This window comes from Zootermopsis nevadensis, unplaced genomic scaffold, assembly GCF_977971745.1.
Source record: "Zootermopsis nevadensis isolate Lab colony 2312 unplaced genomic scaffold, Znev_1.0 Znev_ptg000017l, whole genome shotgun sequence".
NCBI lineage: Eukaryota > Metazoa > Arthropoda > Insecta > Blattodea > Termopsidae > Zootermopsis > Zootermopsis nevadensis.
In genome coordinates, this window is record NW_028259149.1 from 17,698,144 (window position 1) to 17,716,562 (window position 18,419).

An 18,419-nucleotide genomic window follows, 5' to 3' on the forward strand; every position below is an offset into this window, starting at 1 on the left:
GTAGAAGGTGAATGAGTGAGCCGGCTGTGGCCAATCCTTTGGCGGTAGAAGTCCTCCACGAGAGTGTCACTGGTTTAACTTCTCGTAGTTTGTTCCCCTGTGTGTGTGTCGTCCCAGTTGCAATGAGAAATGTGCATTTAACCATCACTAAAGAGTTGTCCACGTAAAATCAAATGCTGGAGTTCGCGCCGAAGACCGTGGGACAGCACCGCGGAGATAGGATAGATCCCTTCTGGTGAGGAAGGAGTTCATGAACTTAAGGGGTCTTAAATCTACATTCTGACTTTAAATCTAGAAGAGTGCAGCGTGGTTCAGCTTGCAAAGGGGGCCAGTTTACAAGTAGAAGGGGATGATTATAGAGATGGCTAGATGGGAACAAAATCTTGAGAGCCCCCCTCTGCATCCCCCCGTCAGGACGTGGACCGAACTGCCTCGACGGAGTGAAATGGTGCAACTTGTACTATTGGCGTTTATGAACAAATAAATATATTTTATATTTTATTTGTATTTACTGTTACGTACAGATACAGCTTTTCTTAATTCGCTTGTTTGTAAGTTATTTCAGTGACTGTATGTAGGACTAATTAAGTATGGTGAAACAACTTCTCAATCGGACGGTACTAAACGCTCACGATGAATACCAACTCGCGTTGTGTACCACCGGTGAGTCTTGTCGTACCGTACACCGTTTTCGACCATTAAGGAACTACTGTTCGCGACTCTAATCTTGAGACTTGCAAGGAATACAGACATCAGATATCAGACTACTACCTAAGCAAAAACATTGACTACTTATTCTATAGTGGCTGTGCAAACTCCATGTCAGTGTCTTCATCAGGCGTAGTGTTATTGTACTCACTTTGAGAGTCGGTATCACTGCCATAATTGAGATTAATGACAATGCGGTCTGTCACATCTGGAAGGATGCCGTCTCTTTCCCAGTATTGGCTTTCGACTGTTGCTGTGTGTCTACAAAACCCTTCCCAGTCTTCGTCTGTCACAAATGCCACTGCATCTTTCGTCACTTGTGGTAAGTTTTGCAGACTCAGATCTCCTGTGACGTTGTTTTCACGCACGACTCTCCTCATTTTCGGCCATGCAAGTTCTGTGGGTTTTAAATCGCATATAAATGATATATGGAGGTAGTCTAATAACTGTATGGGCGTATTTTTTCAAGATGTGATCAGTTTTTGAGGCTATACTACTATACTCGCATAGCAGACGCCATCTTTCCTCCTTCACCCCGCAAGTCTCAAGATTAGAGCCGCGAACTGTACCAACCGGAGAGATTTTTCGTTTTTGTTCAGTTTTCTCTCTGTAATATTAAGGCTCGTTCACACAGGCGCGAGCGCGCATGCTAGTTACGTGAATGCAAGTCGCTTGAATTTGAGCTGCATAAATTCAAGGTTATGTTCATAGTTGGTCATATTCCATGGATCCCATTAAAAAAATAATGCATGTTGGTAGTCCGTGTAGCTGTTGACTTCGTATTGAATTAAATATGAATTTTATTGAAGGAAGGGAAAAGAGATTTTGTGTTGGTGGATTAGGAAAATGAATCAGCTCGCCGCATCTGTTATGCCAACATTTGTGAAGGAGTTGACGTCAGAGGACAGTGAATCCTATAAAAACACCTGAGAATGTCAAATCATTATTTCCTGTGCCTGTCTTCTTCGACTTCATAATTTTGTCAGGTTCCTAGCTGTATACTGTTTTGATAATCTTAAATTACATCAAACCCAATCTGCAGTTAACCATTCAATGTTAAATTTCCTCAGGTAACTGTTTCATTCCTTCATCTCGCATTTTTGTAGCTGTACTTTGTATATATATACTACATTCCGTAAAATTTCGTTCATTTGCACTTAAAAAATTTGAAAATTTTGTCATAACTGCACTTAAAAAATTTGAAAATTTCGTCATAACTGCACTTATCTCTCATTTTGTGAACGTTCACAATCAGACACTTTAATAAATATATATTGTTTAAATCTTGTCCGTCTAATCACAATAAATTCTTATTAAATATTAAAATATTACAATAATTAACATTTAAAATATTTAAAATATTAAATGATGGTCTAATGTAAATCGAATATTTCGATAAAGAACATCATTTAATATTTTAAATGTTAATTATTGTAATATTTTAATATTTAATAAGAATTTATTGTGATTAGACGGACGAGATTTAAACAATATATATTTATTATATCACAATATGACGCAACTTTACCATCTCACATTTTATTAACACAAACAAACTATGGTCTCTCGGTCTGTTTCTTAATACCAGCGGTAGAAACAGCTGTTTTCGTACGTTCCAGTAAACTGGAGAGTGAAATATTAGTTCACATTTTTCACATCGTTATTCAACGCAAGTAAAAAAGTTGAACTGGTTTCTACTTTATTTGAAACAGTCCTTCTTTGTAGTAAACGTACTTGAAACACGGTTTACATTAGTCAAGTACTTTCAAGTTTTTGTTTTAAGGAGACTTGTATTCAAATCGTTTGATTGTATTGATCGAGGCCGGTATACCGTTACGGTACTACAAACCATAAGCCGAACCGGTCTGAGCCTCTCAGAAGCCTCCGAAGGAATGGACACGTGCTCGAATGATTACATTTAAGACATGGATTATCGATTATGATATCCAAGGTTTTATTTCATATCTAAGTTGGGTGCAACGTGTTAATTTGCACGCACGCACACGTGAAAGTTGCTGCTGTGACGTAGTGAGGAGAGCGGTACAACATTCGAATTGGATTTGGAATATCCAGAAAACTAATTACGTCGATTGAAACAATTTACTTGTGTTAATACATACATGTATTTGTAGGTAAATGTTGTTTTATTTTTCCTACTCAGAGTTAGGGATGAATGAAATACATAAAACAATTTCCTCTCTTTTGTACGGATGCGAGGCTTCGTCTGCCAGTTTAAGGGTAAATAATTGAAAGATGTTGAACTAAATATTATTAGTGTGAACAAAACGGGGAATGAGATGGGCGGAAAATGTGGAACGCATGTATTTATTTATTTATTTAGTGTTCTGTCTGACGACAGGTCCATATGAACAGGATCCTTCCATCCTTTTCTCGGACTGGGACCTGTTCATATACGTTCTTGGCAGATGATCCAGAAGTGGTTTGCCATTGCCTTCTTCTGTGTGTGAATGGAGTAATTGTTGGGATGCCACGGAGGAAAACTCCGTGTTGCCTAGACCACGGCCTTGCCCAACACAAGTTATAAATTCGAACCCGAGACCCCAGGATTACAAGGCCAGCGTTCTAACCGCTAGACCACCTCATCTTATTATTATTTAGTGTTCTGTCAGACGACAGGTCCATATGAACAGGATCCTTCCATCCTTTTCTCGGACTGGGACCTGTTCATATACGTTCTTGGCAGATGATCCAGAAGTGGTTTGCCATTGCCATCTTCTGTGTGTGAATGTGTGTGGGCCGGATTAATCTGGCTCAAGTGTACCCTGTTGTCACAGTAACGAATCTTCTGTTCTTTAAAGGTCGGGATTGATGGACTATTAGCTTTTAAAGAAGGGCTTTGCTCCGTGGAGCTCTTGAATTCCGGAATTTTGCTGGGATAATTTGGAAGTAAGATAAATAGAATATCGGGGAACAAATAAAATTATGTTAGGAGAAGCTTCACAGTTCATATTTTTCATCTAAAGTTTAAATGATTAATTCAGGAAGAATCAAACGGGTGGGATGTAATGTTTGGATCTGGTACCTCGAGGAAAGAGGTCGCATAGGAGATCTTTATTATAGCTGGGAAAGTAATAATAATGTTAATCTTGTGGTAGATGTTTGAATACACGTGAAGTAGATTCATGTGAATCAGTTTGAAACCTAGTAAGGCCTACTGTGGTTTTGTGAATACGGTGATGAACACGCGCGTTTCGTCAAAGTAGATAATTTATTGACAAGTTGAGCAACTGTCAACTGTTGAAGAATGTTCTTTCCACTAACGAGTTATGACCGCCGAGAGTGTGAGACGCTTTGTGGCATGCGTCCAACATTATGCCGTTAACGTCGTTGCTATATTCTGTCATCAGATTCTTTCAAGAATTTCGTAGCCTTGCCTGGATACGTCACTGGAAACTCATGAAGGGAAATGCTAACGGCCTCGTTCTACTGCCAGTTTGTCCAGCCGTCTGTTCTGAATTAACGGAATTGCATGGAATTTAGTGTCGCTGTCGGGTACTTGATAGTATTCAGAACCATCAACAGATTAATCTTTTACAGCGAAAAGTTGTTAGCTCTACGCTGGAGGACCATAGAGTAACCCATTATCGGCTGTCCATGACTGTTTATATCCAATATATTCGCAGTGTCCCTCCATATCTGGAGCCTGAGGTCACGTGATGGGGGACAAGAACCAACTTAGTATGGAGTATTTTTCTTCTTCAAATTCACACACAGAAGAAGGCAATGGCAAACCACTTCTGGATCATCTGCCAAGAACGTATATGAACAGGTCCCAGTCCGAGAAAAGGATGGAAGGATCCTGTTCATATGGACCTGTCGTCAGACAGAACACTAAATAATAATAAGATGAGGTGGTCTAGCGGTTAGAACGCTGGCCTTGTAATCCTGGGCTCTCGGGTTCGATTCCCGGCGGTGCCCGAATTTATAACTTGTGTTGGGCAAGGCCGTGGTCTAGGCAACACGGAGTTTTCCTCCGTGGCATCCCAACAATTACTCCATTCACACACAGAAGAAGGCAATGGCAAACCACTTCTGGATCATCTGCCAAGAACGTATATGAACAGGTCCCAGTCCGAGAAAAGGATGGAAGGATCCTGTTCATATGGACCTGTCGTCAGACAGAACACTAAATAATAATAAATATAAAAAAGTCTATTAAGATTATTATGCTTACTGGTCCCTTGCGACCAATCGACCAGTTGCAAGCTCCGAAGGCGTCTTATATCTCGATAACTACGTCCTCCAGGCTCAGTACGCATTATAGGTTTTCTAACCACAATTCAGCATGGAATAATGCGAGTACAGGACTTCTTACGTAGTTACACCATAAATGGAACACGTTTCAAGTTGAACACCTGATATTATTTTTGTATAATCGTCATCTTCGTGCTGTTAGCTTTCTGAAGGGACCATACTCCGTGGACATCAATGAGTTTATTGAAAAGAGGAAGAGAGGGTATTATTCATGTAAACCAGTTTCAGAAACCAGTTTACATGATTAATACTAATTTATTTTTCCACGTGTTATTTGCTACTGCATGTGTTCGTCACGCATGCGCTGCTATGACTGTTGACTTTGTGTGTAACTTTGCTATCAGCGCCTCTTAGTAATGTAATATAAATCGCGCGGTCTCGTTCCTGGCCAGTTGATGTCTGCTGAGGATGGAAGTGATCATGTACCGGTAGGTTGGAAAACGTTACACGTATTTCTTGCAACTTAAATAAAAATAGCTGTACGTCGTTCATGATGACTGACCACGGCCTAGATAAGTGGTTCACAGTGATACAGTGCGTAGTTTTTTTTATTGCGTTCTCCCAGGAGAAGAAGCTGATGGACTCTCTTCTCATCAAGTAAGGCCGACCCACAACGTGAAATTATCATCACGGTTGCGCTGTCGAGAAATCCTCCTTGTTGAAATTAGTCCCTTAGAAATGTTCTTAGAGGTAGTTTGAACTATCTCTCCAGTTTTAAATTCCTTTGTGAGATTTGAGGTTTACGGTAAAGGCGTCAGATCGCAGAAAAACATCATCGTTCTCCTTTGGTCTGTTCCCACAGGGCAATCTAAACTGAAACGTAGGTAGGCATTACTTTTAAATCGCTCAGTGTTTTAGCAATATTCATTAGGCACTGATCCAGTTTCAGGTAAGTAGGCATTGAAGTCACGTCTGCCAAACATAAAATAGTCCCGAATTGTAAATCATTTGAAAATGTTTGAATAATTTTGAGTATTTGGGGCACCACTGAGGTTCATACTGATGTCAGAATAAGAATAAATTCTGAAGATGTTTGTTATTAAATTATTTATTTTATTTAGTGTTCTGTCTGACGACAGGTCCATATGAACAGGATCCTTCCATCCTTTTCTCGGACTGGGACCTGTTCATATACGTTCTTGGCAGATGATCCAGAAGTGGTTTGCCATTGCCTTCTTCTGTGTGTGAATGGAGTAATTGTTGGGATGCCACGGAGGAAAACTCCGTGTTGCCTAGACCACGGCCTTGCCCAACACAAGTTATAAATTCGGGCACCGCCGGAAATCGAACCCGAGACCCCCAGGATTACAAGGCCAGCGTTCTAACCGCTAGACCACCTCATCTTATTATTATTCAGTGTTCTGTCTGACGACAGGTCCATATGAACAGGATCCTTCCATCCTTTTCTCTTCTCGGACTGGGACCTGTTCATACATTGTAAGCATACATTGAGCCCATAATTCTTCATTCGTAATCTGCTTGTATTTGTCGCGTCTGGATTTCATATACGTTACATTAATTACAGTGATTCATTTTTTATTTATTTTTAAGATAACGATTTCATACAAAATAGGAATTATACTGTGCTGGACTGACAGAACGAGAATAGGGCTTATTTAACAGACAATACCACTATCAAATTTCATCAAAATCCTTCCAGTAATTTCGGAGATGGGACATACCGACGGACAGACGGCTAATAGTTCCTCCACTGGTGCGTGAAATTCCTTGTCTTTTATGGAACGAAAAAGTTCAGTGCCGTGGTTTCTACCTTGACGAAGATGAATCCAATTTATTTTAATATTTTCCTCTAGTCTTCGACTAGGAATTGAGTTGTTGTGTTGTGCCGTGGAAGATGATTTTGTTACGTGCAAGGCTTACTTCATACTACCAGACTTCCGTTACCAAGTGCATTGCTCCCTAAATAAAACAAAATTCTCTCTCGCAGCGCATCTGTGTACACAAGCGGCAACGTGGAGTGGTTACTAACAGCGCCAGAGTGGCGAGCGGCGGTTCCGAGAAACATCACTGTACTTCGTTAACGGTGATCACAAACCTCCACCATGCAGTGCCTTATATTTAAAGGCATTCCCTCTAATTAGGTTACAGAAGGACTTAATTAAGTTCTGCCTTTCGTCTTGTGGTTGTCGTACCATGCAAAGACGCACTTCAGGTATTCTTCTCCCATCGCTGTATCAGGTCGTTTTGGCAAATATAAAAATTGTTGTCCTATGGAAAATCAAAGAGAATTCATACCGAAGGTCAGGGCACCTTGGGTTACTAAATTATACAATTTGTATCTTATATGCGTCATGTTTGTGTTTGATTAAATATATTTATTTTGTACAGTCTATACACAAACGTTTGAAGTTTATTGGTGTTGTAAAAAATTATATAATATTAAAACATTTTGTTGTGTAAAATATTATATTAGCGCTCTTAATCGTAAATACGATTTTACATTATATTTTTTTAGCGCTTTTATTAAAACGACATGTTTCGACGGGTAATACCGTCGTCTTCAGGTTTTTATCAATTTAAAATATTTTAAAAACTATTAGATATTTAATGCAATATATTATAATGATCCGTAGTTCTGTTTGTAGCTTTTAATTTTCATGGTAAGTTGCTTATTGTAGTCAGACGTTATATTTATCTGTGGAATTAATGTTTAATTATTTTCTTGGAATGAGTATGAATTGACATAGGAAATAAATAAATAAATAATCGTATAAATATATTTATACGATTATTTATGAAAGCTACAAACACAACTACGGATCATTATAATATATTGCATTAAATATCTAATAGTTTTTAAAATATTTTAAATTGATAAAAACCTGAAGACGACGGTATTACCCGTCGAAACATGTCGTTTTAATAAAAAGCGCTAAAAATATAATGTAAAATCGTATTTACGATTAAGAGCGCTAATATAATATTTTACACAACAAAATGTTTTAATATTATATAATTTTTTACAACACCAATTAACTTCAAACGTTTGTGTATAGACTGTACAAAATAAATATATTTAAATTATACAAGTTTGTTCCAGTTGTACCGACGTCCTGGTACGTACTGCGTCGTGCTCTTGTCCGAGATGTGACCGCGACTCGCCTCATGGTGTGAACCGGCCTTTATTCCTTTATCTTTCTTCCTTACAGACCTTGTTCGCCTTGATGTCAATTTGTTTCATAGATTTGTATCTATACTTGCGAAACCAAAGAGCGCTACAGATGTCGGAATATAATTTATCAGTTTTTTTATATTTCCTTAAACCAATCGAAAAATGTTATGAAAAACCTCACGCATGTTTCTGTATTAAGAGACGTTTTAAGTTAGATTTGAGTTTCAGATACAGCAAGGGCTTAAGAAGGTCGATACGAATGAAAATCAAATCTGCGTTCACAAAATACAGATCTTTCCAACAAGATATTTAATCGAAGTCAGGGGTATTAAAGGGTTCATTTATGATAGATGTGAGTTTGTAGTTTTAACAATTGTATATCAGCTGTAAGAGTTTATTTTGTGTCGGTTACAACGGAAAGAGTTAAAAGTGAAGCCCGATCGTTATCGAATTGTGGGCCGTGTGCGATCAGAAGCGTTTTGGAGATTTCACTTCTACCTTGAAGATGGATGTGATACATTCCTCCGAAACGTTGATAACCACGGACCTTAGTAAAAGGTGACAACCCGCTCTACACTGCGACGAGCATCTCAAATCTCATTGAGCAATGGACCTGTCGTCAGACAGAACACTAAATAATAATAAGATGAGGTGGTCTAGCGGTTAGAACGCTGGCCTTGTAATCCTGAGGTCTCGGGTTCGATTCCCGGCGGTGCCCGAATTTATAACTTGTGTTGGGCAAGGCCGTGGTCTAGGCAACACGGAGTTTTCCTCCGTGGCATCCCAACAATTACTCCATTCACACACAGAAGAAGGCAATGGCAAACCACTTCTGGATCATCCGCCAAGAACGTATATGAACAGGTCCCAGTCCGAGAAAAGGATGGAAGGATCCCGTTCATATGGACCTGTCGTCTGACAGAACACTAAATAATAATAAGATGAGGTGGTCTAGCGGTTAGAACGCTGGCCTTGTAATCCTGGGGTCTCGGGTTCGATTCCCGGCGGTGCCCGAATTTATAACTTGTGTTGGGCAAGGCCGTGGTCTAGGCAACACGGAGTTTTCCTCCGTGGCATTCCAACAATTACTCCATTCACACACAGAAGAAGGCAATGGCAAACCACTTCTGGATCATCTGCCAAGAACGTATATGAACAGGTCCCAGTCCGAGAAGAGGATGGAAGGATCCTGTTCATATGGACCTGTCGTCAGACAGAACACTGAATAATAATAATAATAATAATAATAATAATTTATAGTAAGCCTGCATTTGTGTGCGCAGAATTAGAAATAAAAGAACATTTACATTTCTTGACTGTTTTGTTTTAAGTACGTTTGAAAGTGCTTAGAAGCGATTACACTGAACAGTTATGATTTATCACGTGTTATTTTTTAAGTTAAAGTTTGATGGTTTGTATCCAGAGTAAAGTTTTTGGCGGAGGCATTGAGAATTTGCCAGTAAGGAACCGGAGGAATTTATATTAGAAAATTAAGACGACGTGTATTGGCAGAATATTTTAATATTCAGCTTGTGGCAGGGACAGTACTTCCTGACAGTCTGTGTTATGTAGCTGTCTCGTGCCACTAATTAGGATCGGGAAGTTAATGTGATTCTCAGTTCCGACGTCCGTCACTGTGGAGTACGTTCCCACTAGGTGGTCGTTGGTACCATAACATGTAGAGCGTGTCCGTGTGTCTTAACATCTGCTCCACGCATGATAACTTAAATTAACTGACCACACGACATTGTAAACTGAGAGCAACTCGCAGGTATATTCCATTAGTAATATAACTTAATTCCCTGGTTTAATTTGCTAATATTGGCCTTTATACGTCTGACGATACGATAATTAACAAGTAATGAGTGTGGGACAATATGGATGGAGGCAATCGTGTTTCCTCATTTGAATAAAGGGACTGAGGAATACCACGATGTACCTCAGTCAGGATTGCTGGTCTCCAGATGGAAATTTGAACATGGGACTTCCTGAATACGAAGTTGGAGTTTAAACCACTGAATTCGGTAACAGATCTTAGAAAAATATACAACTGTTATGAATTCAGTGTTTGCTGGCAATAACTAGTGAACCTTTTGAACTATTCATGTGCAAGTTAAAGGTTTCAGATCATGAATTCTGTCGAGAGTTACAGTCATTTGGGGCGGTGAGCTCGCTATACCTGTGTACCTGTGGAGGTTATTCACCGAATGGTCTAGTGAACATTCAGCCTCTGATTATTAATTTTTGTAGTGTACTTTCTAGTTCAGTGTTGCACACGGCACACTAAATATTGTCGAAGAGTCATGACGGCACACCAACCCCATTTTGCATGTCGTGGAGGGGAGGCAGATGGTCCATGGCACTGATTGGCAGCGACAACTTCTTATAACCCGACCCCAACCGAAAAATGTTCTATTTCATGTTCATAATTATCCATATTTATTATTATATCATTTATTTTAAATATATTATTTATTTGAAATAAATTAAAATATAATATTTGCTACCGTTTGATTCAAAATTTATTAATTATGTGTAAATTTTAAAATTTAAAGATACTTATTTATATTTTTACATGTAGATGGTAGAAAAATACGTACAGTCTCAATAAAAGTGAAGGAGAGGTTCACATATTTTGCTGCAAAGTTTTTTGTGTTTTTTCTCAATTCCATTTAGTAGATCTTGTCTGTCCTCAGTCTACCCGATCGTAATAAAGAAAATTAAAACTGAAACAGAGCGGAAATCAAGATTAACAAAAATTTATCTCATTATGGTTATAATTATAATGAGGTTAAAATTTCGCGGCACACAGGTTGCACATCCATGTTCTAGCTTCACCGTTAGGACTGAAGGAAGTTTTAGGAAAGCAGGAGGTACAATACGAACAAAGAGAACTGGACCTTGTTGAGGTTGTGATCATCTGAATAAGCAGCTTTTCGAAACAATGAAAGAAACCATGTTTTATCATACTAATCGCAGCTGAAGACACATCTTACGTCACGACCATCCTGTTTCTCGTCTTCTTTTCCTTTCCTTTCATGAAATCCTGTCGCCTCATGCAATTTTCCTTCTGCCTGATGTACTTATTTCTTCCTAAAATCGCACACATTCAGAACTAATTCCCACGTTTGCTCTATTTGCTTCGAAGGAATCAATTTTGAAAACTCCTCACCGACCGTAAAGTTTTGTCTAAACTTTCTTGTTTAGTTTATCTGAAGATCTTTTTATGAGCTGAACAGTTTTCTTAGCGGTAAATTAAAGGATTATTACGAATTATGAATGAGTAATGATGTGGAACGAGGCAGGCGTGGCACGTTTTAATCTTTCGAAGCTCAAAAGTTAATCTAAATTATATTTTAAGATGAATTTCGAAGAACACGACGCATCTCAGTAAAGGTGAGTTTGTTAATGTTCTTAGAGAAATGATAGTTGCTTATTCTGAGAATCATACGAAACCCACAAATACATTGTGTGTGGGGGGGAAAGTCCCGAGTTGCTGGATGTTGGGTACACGTAAGCGAACTGTTCTTCAAAGATCAAGGATTTAAGAACAAAGGACGAGGGGCAAGTTTGAAACCCATGTCTCCTGAATGTGAAACGAGAGTGGTAAGAAATATACCGAGACGTTTTGTAGACGATGATGGATACTGGGCATTTAGTTTGGAAATTATCAGATCTGCTCGTAGGTTTTCTAACTAGAAGTTTCACGACTGTGAAGGCTTATTATGTCTCTATAGAGTGAAGCAGTTCAGTCAGAAAAGTGCAATGTCTAAGATATAAACGGGAGACGCTATGAAAGGCCGCGATTTATCCTTGAGTTTCTCTGCATATAGAGAGTGTCATACCATATCAAGGTCTTGCATTGCAGGTTCACGTGCAACGGTCATGATCTATACCAGGTAAATCCCCGGCCACATTATTTTAGAGGAGTTTTGTTGTGGTTGGTGTTTGTTACCAAAAAATATTAATTGGCTTTCTGAGAATTTGTTATTTTACGCGGTTAAGAGAAGATTAGGGTACATTTATTTTTTATTATTTTTACGTCAAATACCTAAACATATAGCCACGGTGGTCTAGCGGTTAGAACGCTGGCCTTGTAATCCTGGGGTCTCGGGTTCGATTCCCGGCGGTGCCCGAATTTATAACTTGTGTTGGGCAAGGCCGTGGTCTAGGCAACACGGAGTTTTCCTCCGTGGCATCCCAACAATTACTCCATTCACACACAGAAGAAGGCAATAGCAAACCACTTCTGGATCATCTGCCAAGAACGTATATGAACAGGTCCCAGTCCGAGAAAAGGATGGAAGGATCCTGTTCATATGGACCTGTCGTCAGACAGAACACTAAATAATAATAATAATAATAATAATAATAACCTAAACATGTATTTTTAAATGTTTTGGTCAGGGCATGTATGGCAGGTGTAGATGGGAGAATAGCCCTAGTATGATGGCGTATCTTAAACATGTGCAGACAGATTGTGTGTAGGTACGTGTTAGAGAAACAAACAGCTTTTATTAAAGTGTTTTATAGCTTACGGAGTGACGTGGTTGTCACAGTATGTCTGTCTGTAGCCCTGAATTCAAACGTTATTATTGTGCACCAGCTGTTTGTTAAAGAGAACAAGTGAATCTTTACAACTACACTTCGGAAAAGTAATTATAGGTTTTGGAATCAGAGATATTATCACGGTAAACAGTGAGCGTTGCTGATCGACTTGTTTGCTTGCTGTTAGGGAGGTCCCAGGTTTGATTATGGTCACGGAGGTCATTTGGCCTTTATGAGGGTTCACACACACAAAGAAATTTATCAGCTTAGAAGAGGAGACAGGCGCCAAGTGGGTAAGGTAGGAAAGTTCACGCACCGGCTTATTAGGCGTGACCTCGGGGGGGGGGGGGGGAAGGGTCCCTGGTGTCTGATAAAACGTAGGGTGGGTCAGGACGGTGTGGCGAAGAAAATAACCCACCTAAAAATAATCGACAAAAGATAAATATTAAACAGTACATACCATCCCGTCACTGTGTTGGTACTAAAAACTTCCGAATGCTGCAATTCCTTTCTGGCTATTTAGGCCAAGGACTGTAGAGGGTGGAGTTGATAACGGCATTGTGTGAAGGTATTTTCGGTTGGTATTTGTATTGGAAATGGTCCAGCATAGAAGATACAAATAGAAAGAGAACACATTTACAATGCTTACGGTTAAATTTATCCGCTTACACATTAGGAGAATGGCGGCTGTCGGGATCGACCCTATCCGAAAGGCCTCGGGTTAATCCTTTCCAGTCCGTGGTCTTCGTGAGTCGGTTTGAAGCTGACTTTCCCCTGCATTGAATATATTTTGTGTCTGTCACTGTGAGCGAAACTCCCGCCATATTGACATTTTAAGGTACGCATTTGTAATACACACAAGTGGAGTTCATAAATAATACCACAAAACAAGATTTTGTTGCCACCCTTGGCATTGGCACCAAATTGGGGTTTGACTGTAGTAAGATTTTTGGTGGCGAGTATGAAGATGGCTGTCTTCTGGGCTGTAGCGCCGTGCATCACTAGGGTGAGGGCCCTAATGATGGAGGTAGCAAGCACCTCTGAAACGTCGGTAGACTTGTACCAGACTTCACGGCGCTACAACCCAGAAGACAGCCATCTTCATCTTGGCTACATTTGTGTAGTTACGTAATCAAGCCTATATGCAGGTCTGTCGATGTTTATTGGAATGGGAAATCATTATTCTACTTTGAATTTATGGAATGGTTTATAAACTTGGCACATGTGACTGAGAAGTGGGAGTGTGGAGAAGATTGGGAGCCTCAAGTCATGGTTGGGGGTGGGTAGATGCTAATATGTTAAAATATACGGCCCTTTTGCTTAGAGGTTGGGCATAGGACTAATATTTGTACACCACAACATTAATTTTTATGTTACGAAACTTTTGACAAACCCTCGGAATTTGGAGAATTCCGTGGAGCTTGATGGACTGGGAATAACTCGGGGTCTTGTCCGTTGGTTTTTCATATTACCGGCGTTGAAAATTTTGCGTTCTTTTACCAGTGTTTGCTAAAATAGATTCAGCTGCATTGGTTATTCTCGAATTTAAACACACATTTATAGTATAAAATCCGAAGGGAATAGACCAATTGGCAGACGTAGATGTAGATGGGATGATTAGCCTAATATTAAGATTTATTATTATTACTCCGTGTTGCCTAGACCACGGCCTTGCCCAACACAAGTTAGTAAGCTTAAACAATTATGAAGCTGCTCATAAATGCAAGTTTCTCTGTAGCAAGTTCTTTCTTCGATCTTGAGTCCAAATATTTCCTCAACATCCTGAATCGATGCTGTTCCGCAATGTGAGGATAAGTTTCACGCCCAGACAAAACAATCGTGCAAAAAAAAAAAAAAAACTAACCTATTTTATTCAAGCCACCCACAGTTCAGGAAACAAAATCGCGTGCCATTAAGGCAGGTATTCTAAACTTGTTTGCAAATAAATGCCAGAAAGAGGTTTTAATATAGATGAGACGTATAATTACAAAGATTTCCAATTTATACTTCATCACTTTCCTCAGAAACGCTTTGTGGAATCGGTTGCACTATGCTCTGTCGACAGAAAAACTCACATTTCACGTTCGTACGGGAGGGGGCGGGCCTTTGACTTCTTGCAGTCTTCACTTGAAGAGATGTTGATGATGCATAACGCTATCCGAATTAACCCTTTGAAGCCGAAGATCGTCTGAATATTATTTATGAATTCAGTCCGTACCGCGAAGAAAACACTACACCTCACCATTACGAAAATCAGCTGGTTAACCCTTTGAAGCCGAAGCTCGTCTTCATAATATTTACGAATCCAGACCGTACCGCGAAGAAAACACTTCACTTAACCATTAGAAGTCGAATCAGGCGGTACCACATAAGATTTAACCAAAGAACATCCCGGTCAAAGCCTTAAGTAAAAAGTTACAGAAAAAATTTACGACGCCATCCTCTCTAAGGCTTCTGTCAACTTGGGACTGACAAATGGGTAATTATAACACTTTTTTTTACATAATTATCACTTCCTGGACGTGCAACTCTGACTTCATAATTTCTCTCTATCACTTTTGTCATTTTTAATAACCACTTAAGTCTACGAACCAAATTGCTTATGATAAGCCAATAGTCGGTTCAGCTGGTCAGCAAATTCTCGCCTTCTAGAACTGTAGTTCTATTTTTTGTGTAAATACGATGCTGTCGCTGGTCCATGTCCTGAGCCAGTATAATCCACTCTATTTCTCTGAGCTCCATATTAATATTTGTCAGAATAGTTTCTAAATATGTGTACTTTCAACCTACCTACAGGGATGTATCTGCGTCTGTTGGCTTCACATATCAGTCCTCTGTCGCTTGTATCAATCAACTCGAAGACCACGGAGTTTTACGCTTCATATTCCAATTTTGGCACACAAATACGGAAAAATTCACATGACCTGCTCAAGTTTCTGTGCCCTTGCCGTTGGGAAATCCCCAGCAAAAGTTTACGAAATCTTGTGGGGGGGGGGATTCCTGTGATGACGCAAATGCACGGCCAGACACCACCGCCCACGCAAAGTTTGTTGGCCTCAGAAACTATGATGTCACGCGTTATTTGCAAAAGAGGTCAGAGGCCATTCCGGACGGAAGAGTCTTCATAATTACTTTGGCTACTCATTCACGAACTGACAGTTTGGAATAAATAAAACAGCGAGCTCGCAGGAGTTTCTGTGCTATTCGTTGCCTGTATTCTCTTACACTAGAGCAACGCGCTCCTTTCGGAGCGCTTTTTCTAATCTGATATTTTACTTCTTTACGTAGCTGTTCAGAGGCCAACTCTTCTTGGTCAGTCAACTTTCTACGTCCAACCCCACCCTTGCAAATCTTCGTCTTAAAATCGACCATAAAGTCAGTTTTCGTAATAGTTTTCGTAATCGTAATATATCGAATGAGTAGTATTATTAGTATCAGTTTACCTTGTTGGTGTTGTTGGTACTTCAAATAGTTGATAACGTCTTCTTTCACTTTTCTTCATTTCTTAAATAGTTCTGATGTTTTAGTTCTTTACGTCGCTGTTCGGAGACCAACTGTCAGTCAAATCTTCATTTTCAAGAATGCGATGTGTTGCATCTGGAGCAGTGGTCATGCGACTGGCTTGATAGTTTTTGTTGTGAAACATTATTTGTTTACTCGGCATTGTTGCGTTGGTATTACCAACACAACAATGCCGAGTTAACAAATGACGTAACATTGTTTGATGACGTCTTTTTTTGGCGACGACGACGAGTCACGAATTTTATATTAAAGAAAGATTCTCTAAGTAGGCTTTGTTGAGAAGACGAATGAAATAAGGAGCTTTATGTCTGTGCATATACAGGGTGATTCAAAAGGTTTAGGGCCAAACTGAAGAGGGACTCAGAGAGAACAACTTTTGAATAGGAATCCATGTCCTCCGAAGTTATCCTGAGTCAGTAGAGGCAATTGAAGGTAGGGAGGTCTGATAACATACCGCTCAAATAATCGTACTTTACTATTCTCCTACTAGCTTAATTTTGTGTTTTATTAATGTACAAAGATTACATTAGCAATCTTACAAAACAAATTATTTCAGCCTGGCCTCTACTGACTCAGGATAACTTCGGAGGACATGGATTCCTATTCAAAAGTTGTTCTCTCTGAGTCCCTCTTCAGTTTGGCCCCAACATTTTGAATCACCCTGTATATAATGCCACATCCAAACCTTCTTATAGCCCAATCTTGAAAACTGTGTATGGTACAAATTCGTACATTGCTGGACATGTCGTTTGAGAATGTTGGCAGATTTGGATATTGCTTTTATACTGTGCATTCAATCCTAAGACCCTTCGATATCTGGCAATTTTCATGATACTGATTTTTTTTTTGCAGATTTTGTTGGGTTTGAGTTGTACTGTAACGAGACTTGATCTAATGGGTGGAAACCGAGCGAATTTTAGAACTTTTCCTTATGGTCTCAGAACTCCTTCATCATACCCACAGAATTACGGGAAGAAAGATGATTTATTATAATAAGATATTTTGACGTAAAACTCAGGAACAGGCGTTCAAGAATGTTCCTTTCGTACTCGTCATACTCATTTGATATGCGTAGTTTAATTATTTGATGCGGGGTGAGAGGATGGGAAAATAGGAATGATTTGTGTTTTCGAACATTCAGTTGCGATGTTTGTATGGTGGAAATTGATTAATTGGAATCATGAAAACATACTGTTTACATGATGTCTGTATAATTATATATATATATATGTGTGTGTGTGTGTGTGTGTGGAGACGTTCAAGGTTTTCATTCTGAAATCCGAATACACAACACTCACGTCTGGCATATTACTCAGGATGGCGTTTCATTAATCACCTGTGGGAAAGTGCGAGTGAATTGTAGGTGCTTTTTCATGTATCTCGTGGCTGCATTTCTCGCACCAGCTGAAACTCGCACAGAACAAGATTTAAGTCCTGTGTCTATATTCGGTGCAGCCGTTCGGGCGTTAAAACTTCTGTGAAATTCTCTCTGCGTCAATTGAAATTGAGAAATCGTTTGTGAAATAACATTTCAGCAAATTCTGCACACTGCAAGGCCGTATAGTAGTTCGTAATATTTTCACAAAGCCTGTGTTTCGTTTCCGAAAAATAGAAAACTAACAAATAGAAATGCAGGCTTCCCTAATTGAATGAAATATATTTTGTAGTTTCAGGTTTCGTACCTAAAGCTACGTTTATTTTTTTTAAAATAAATTCTCTTAAATATGAGGAAAGTGGAATTAATAACAGCAAAGCACAGAAACTTGTCCCTTGTGCCAGGTTGTTTGTGTAAAAAGAAAAAAAAGGTGATTGGTGTGTAGAACGGGGTACCATCTTCGTATTTGAAATAAATCGTAGATGGATTTTCATTACACCTGTTCTGTGGGCGGATAATGTTATTTGCCTTACGGCAATTCATCATTTGCGTATGGCAACAGCTGCTATAAGAAACGTCATCCCCGCGCTTAATTAAGCGCCATCCTGTGGAGACAGAAATGGGAGCATTTTTAACCTAAATTCTGAACGGAGGCGAGGAGCCAGCTTCACGCTCCGGCCTCTTTACTCCCGCTGAATGAGCTTTCACAACAAGCCTGGTTGGGCCCTAGAACCGATTTTGTATTTCAATCACGATGGACATTTTCTCACTATTTTGTAATCGAGATGAGAACTGCCAACGTCTCAAGAATACGAAGCATCTGTCACTTATTTGACCCCCCCCCCCTTGAATTCGCAG

The 18,419-nt window shown here is 39.4% G+C and overlaps 1 protein-coding gene across 5 annotated transcripts in view; it reads left to right on the forward strand.

Moving 5' to 3' along the window:
- Positions 1-18,419, forward strand: part of Ndae1 (Na[+]-driven anion exchanger 1) — a 138,576-nt gene that overhangs the window by 47,592 nt on the left and 72,565 nt on the right. Inside the window, exon 1 of one of the 5 annotated variants that reach the window (XM_022078825.2) lies at positions 5,354-5,411. The exons of the other annotated variants lie outside the window; for them this stretch is intronic. Within the exon in view, the coding sequence (XP_021934517.1) occupies positions 5,392-5,411 (20 nt within the window). The 5' untranslated portion in view covers positions 5,354-5,391. Of the gene's footprint in view, positions 1-5,353; positions 5,412-18,419 lie in introns of those variants that run through there. 5 annotated transcript variants of the gene reach the window in all.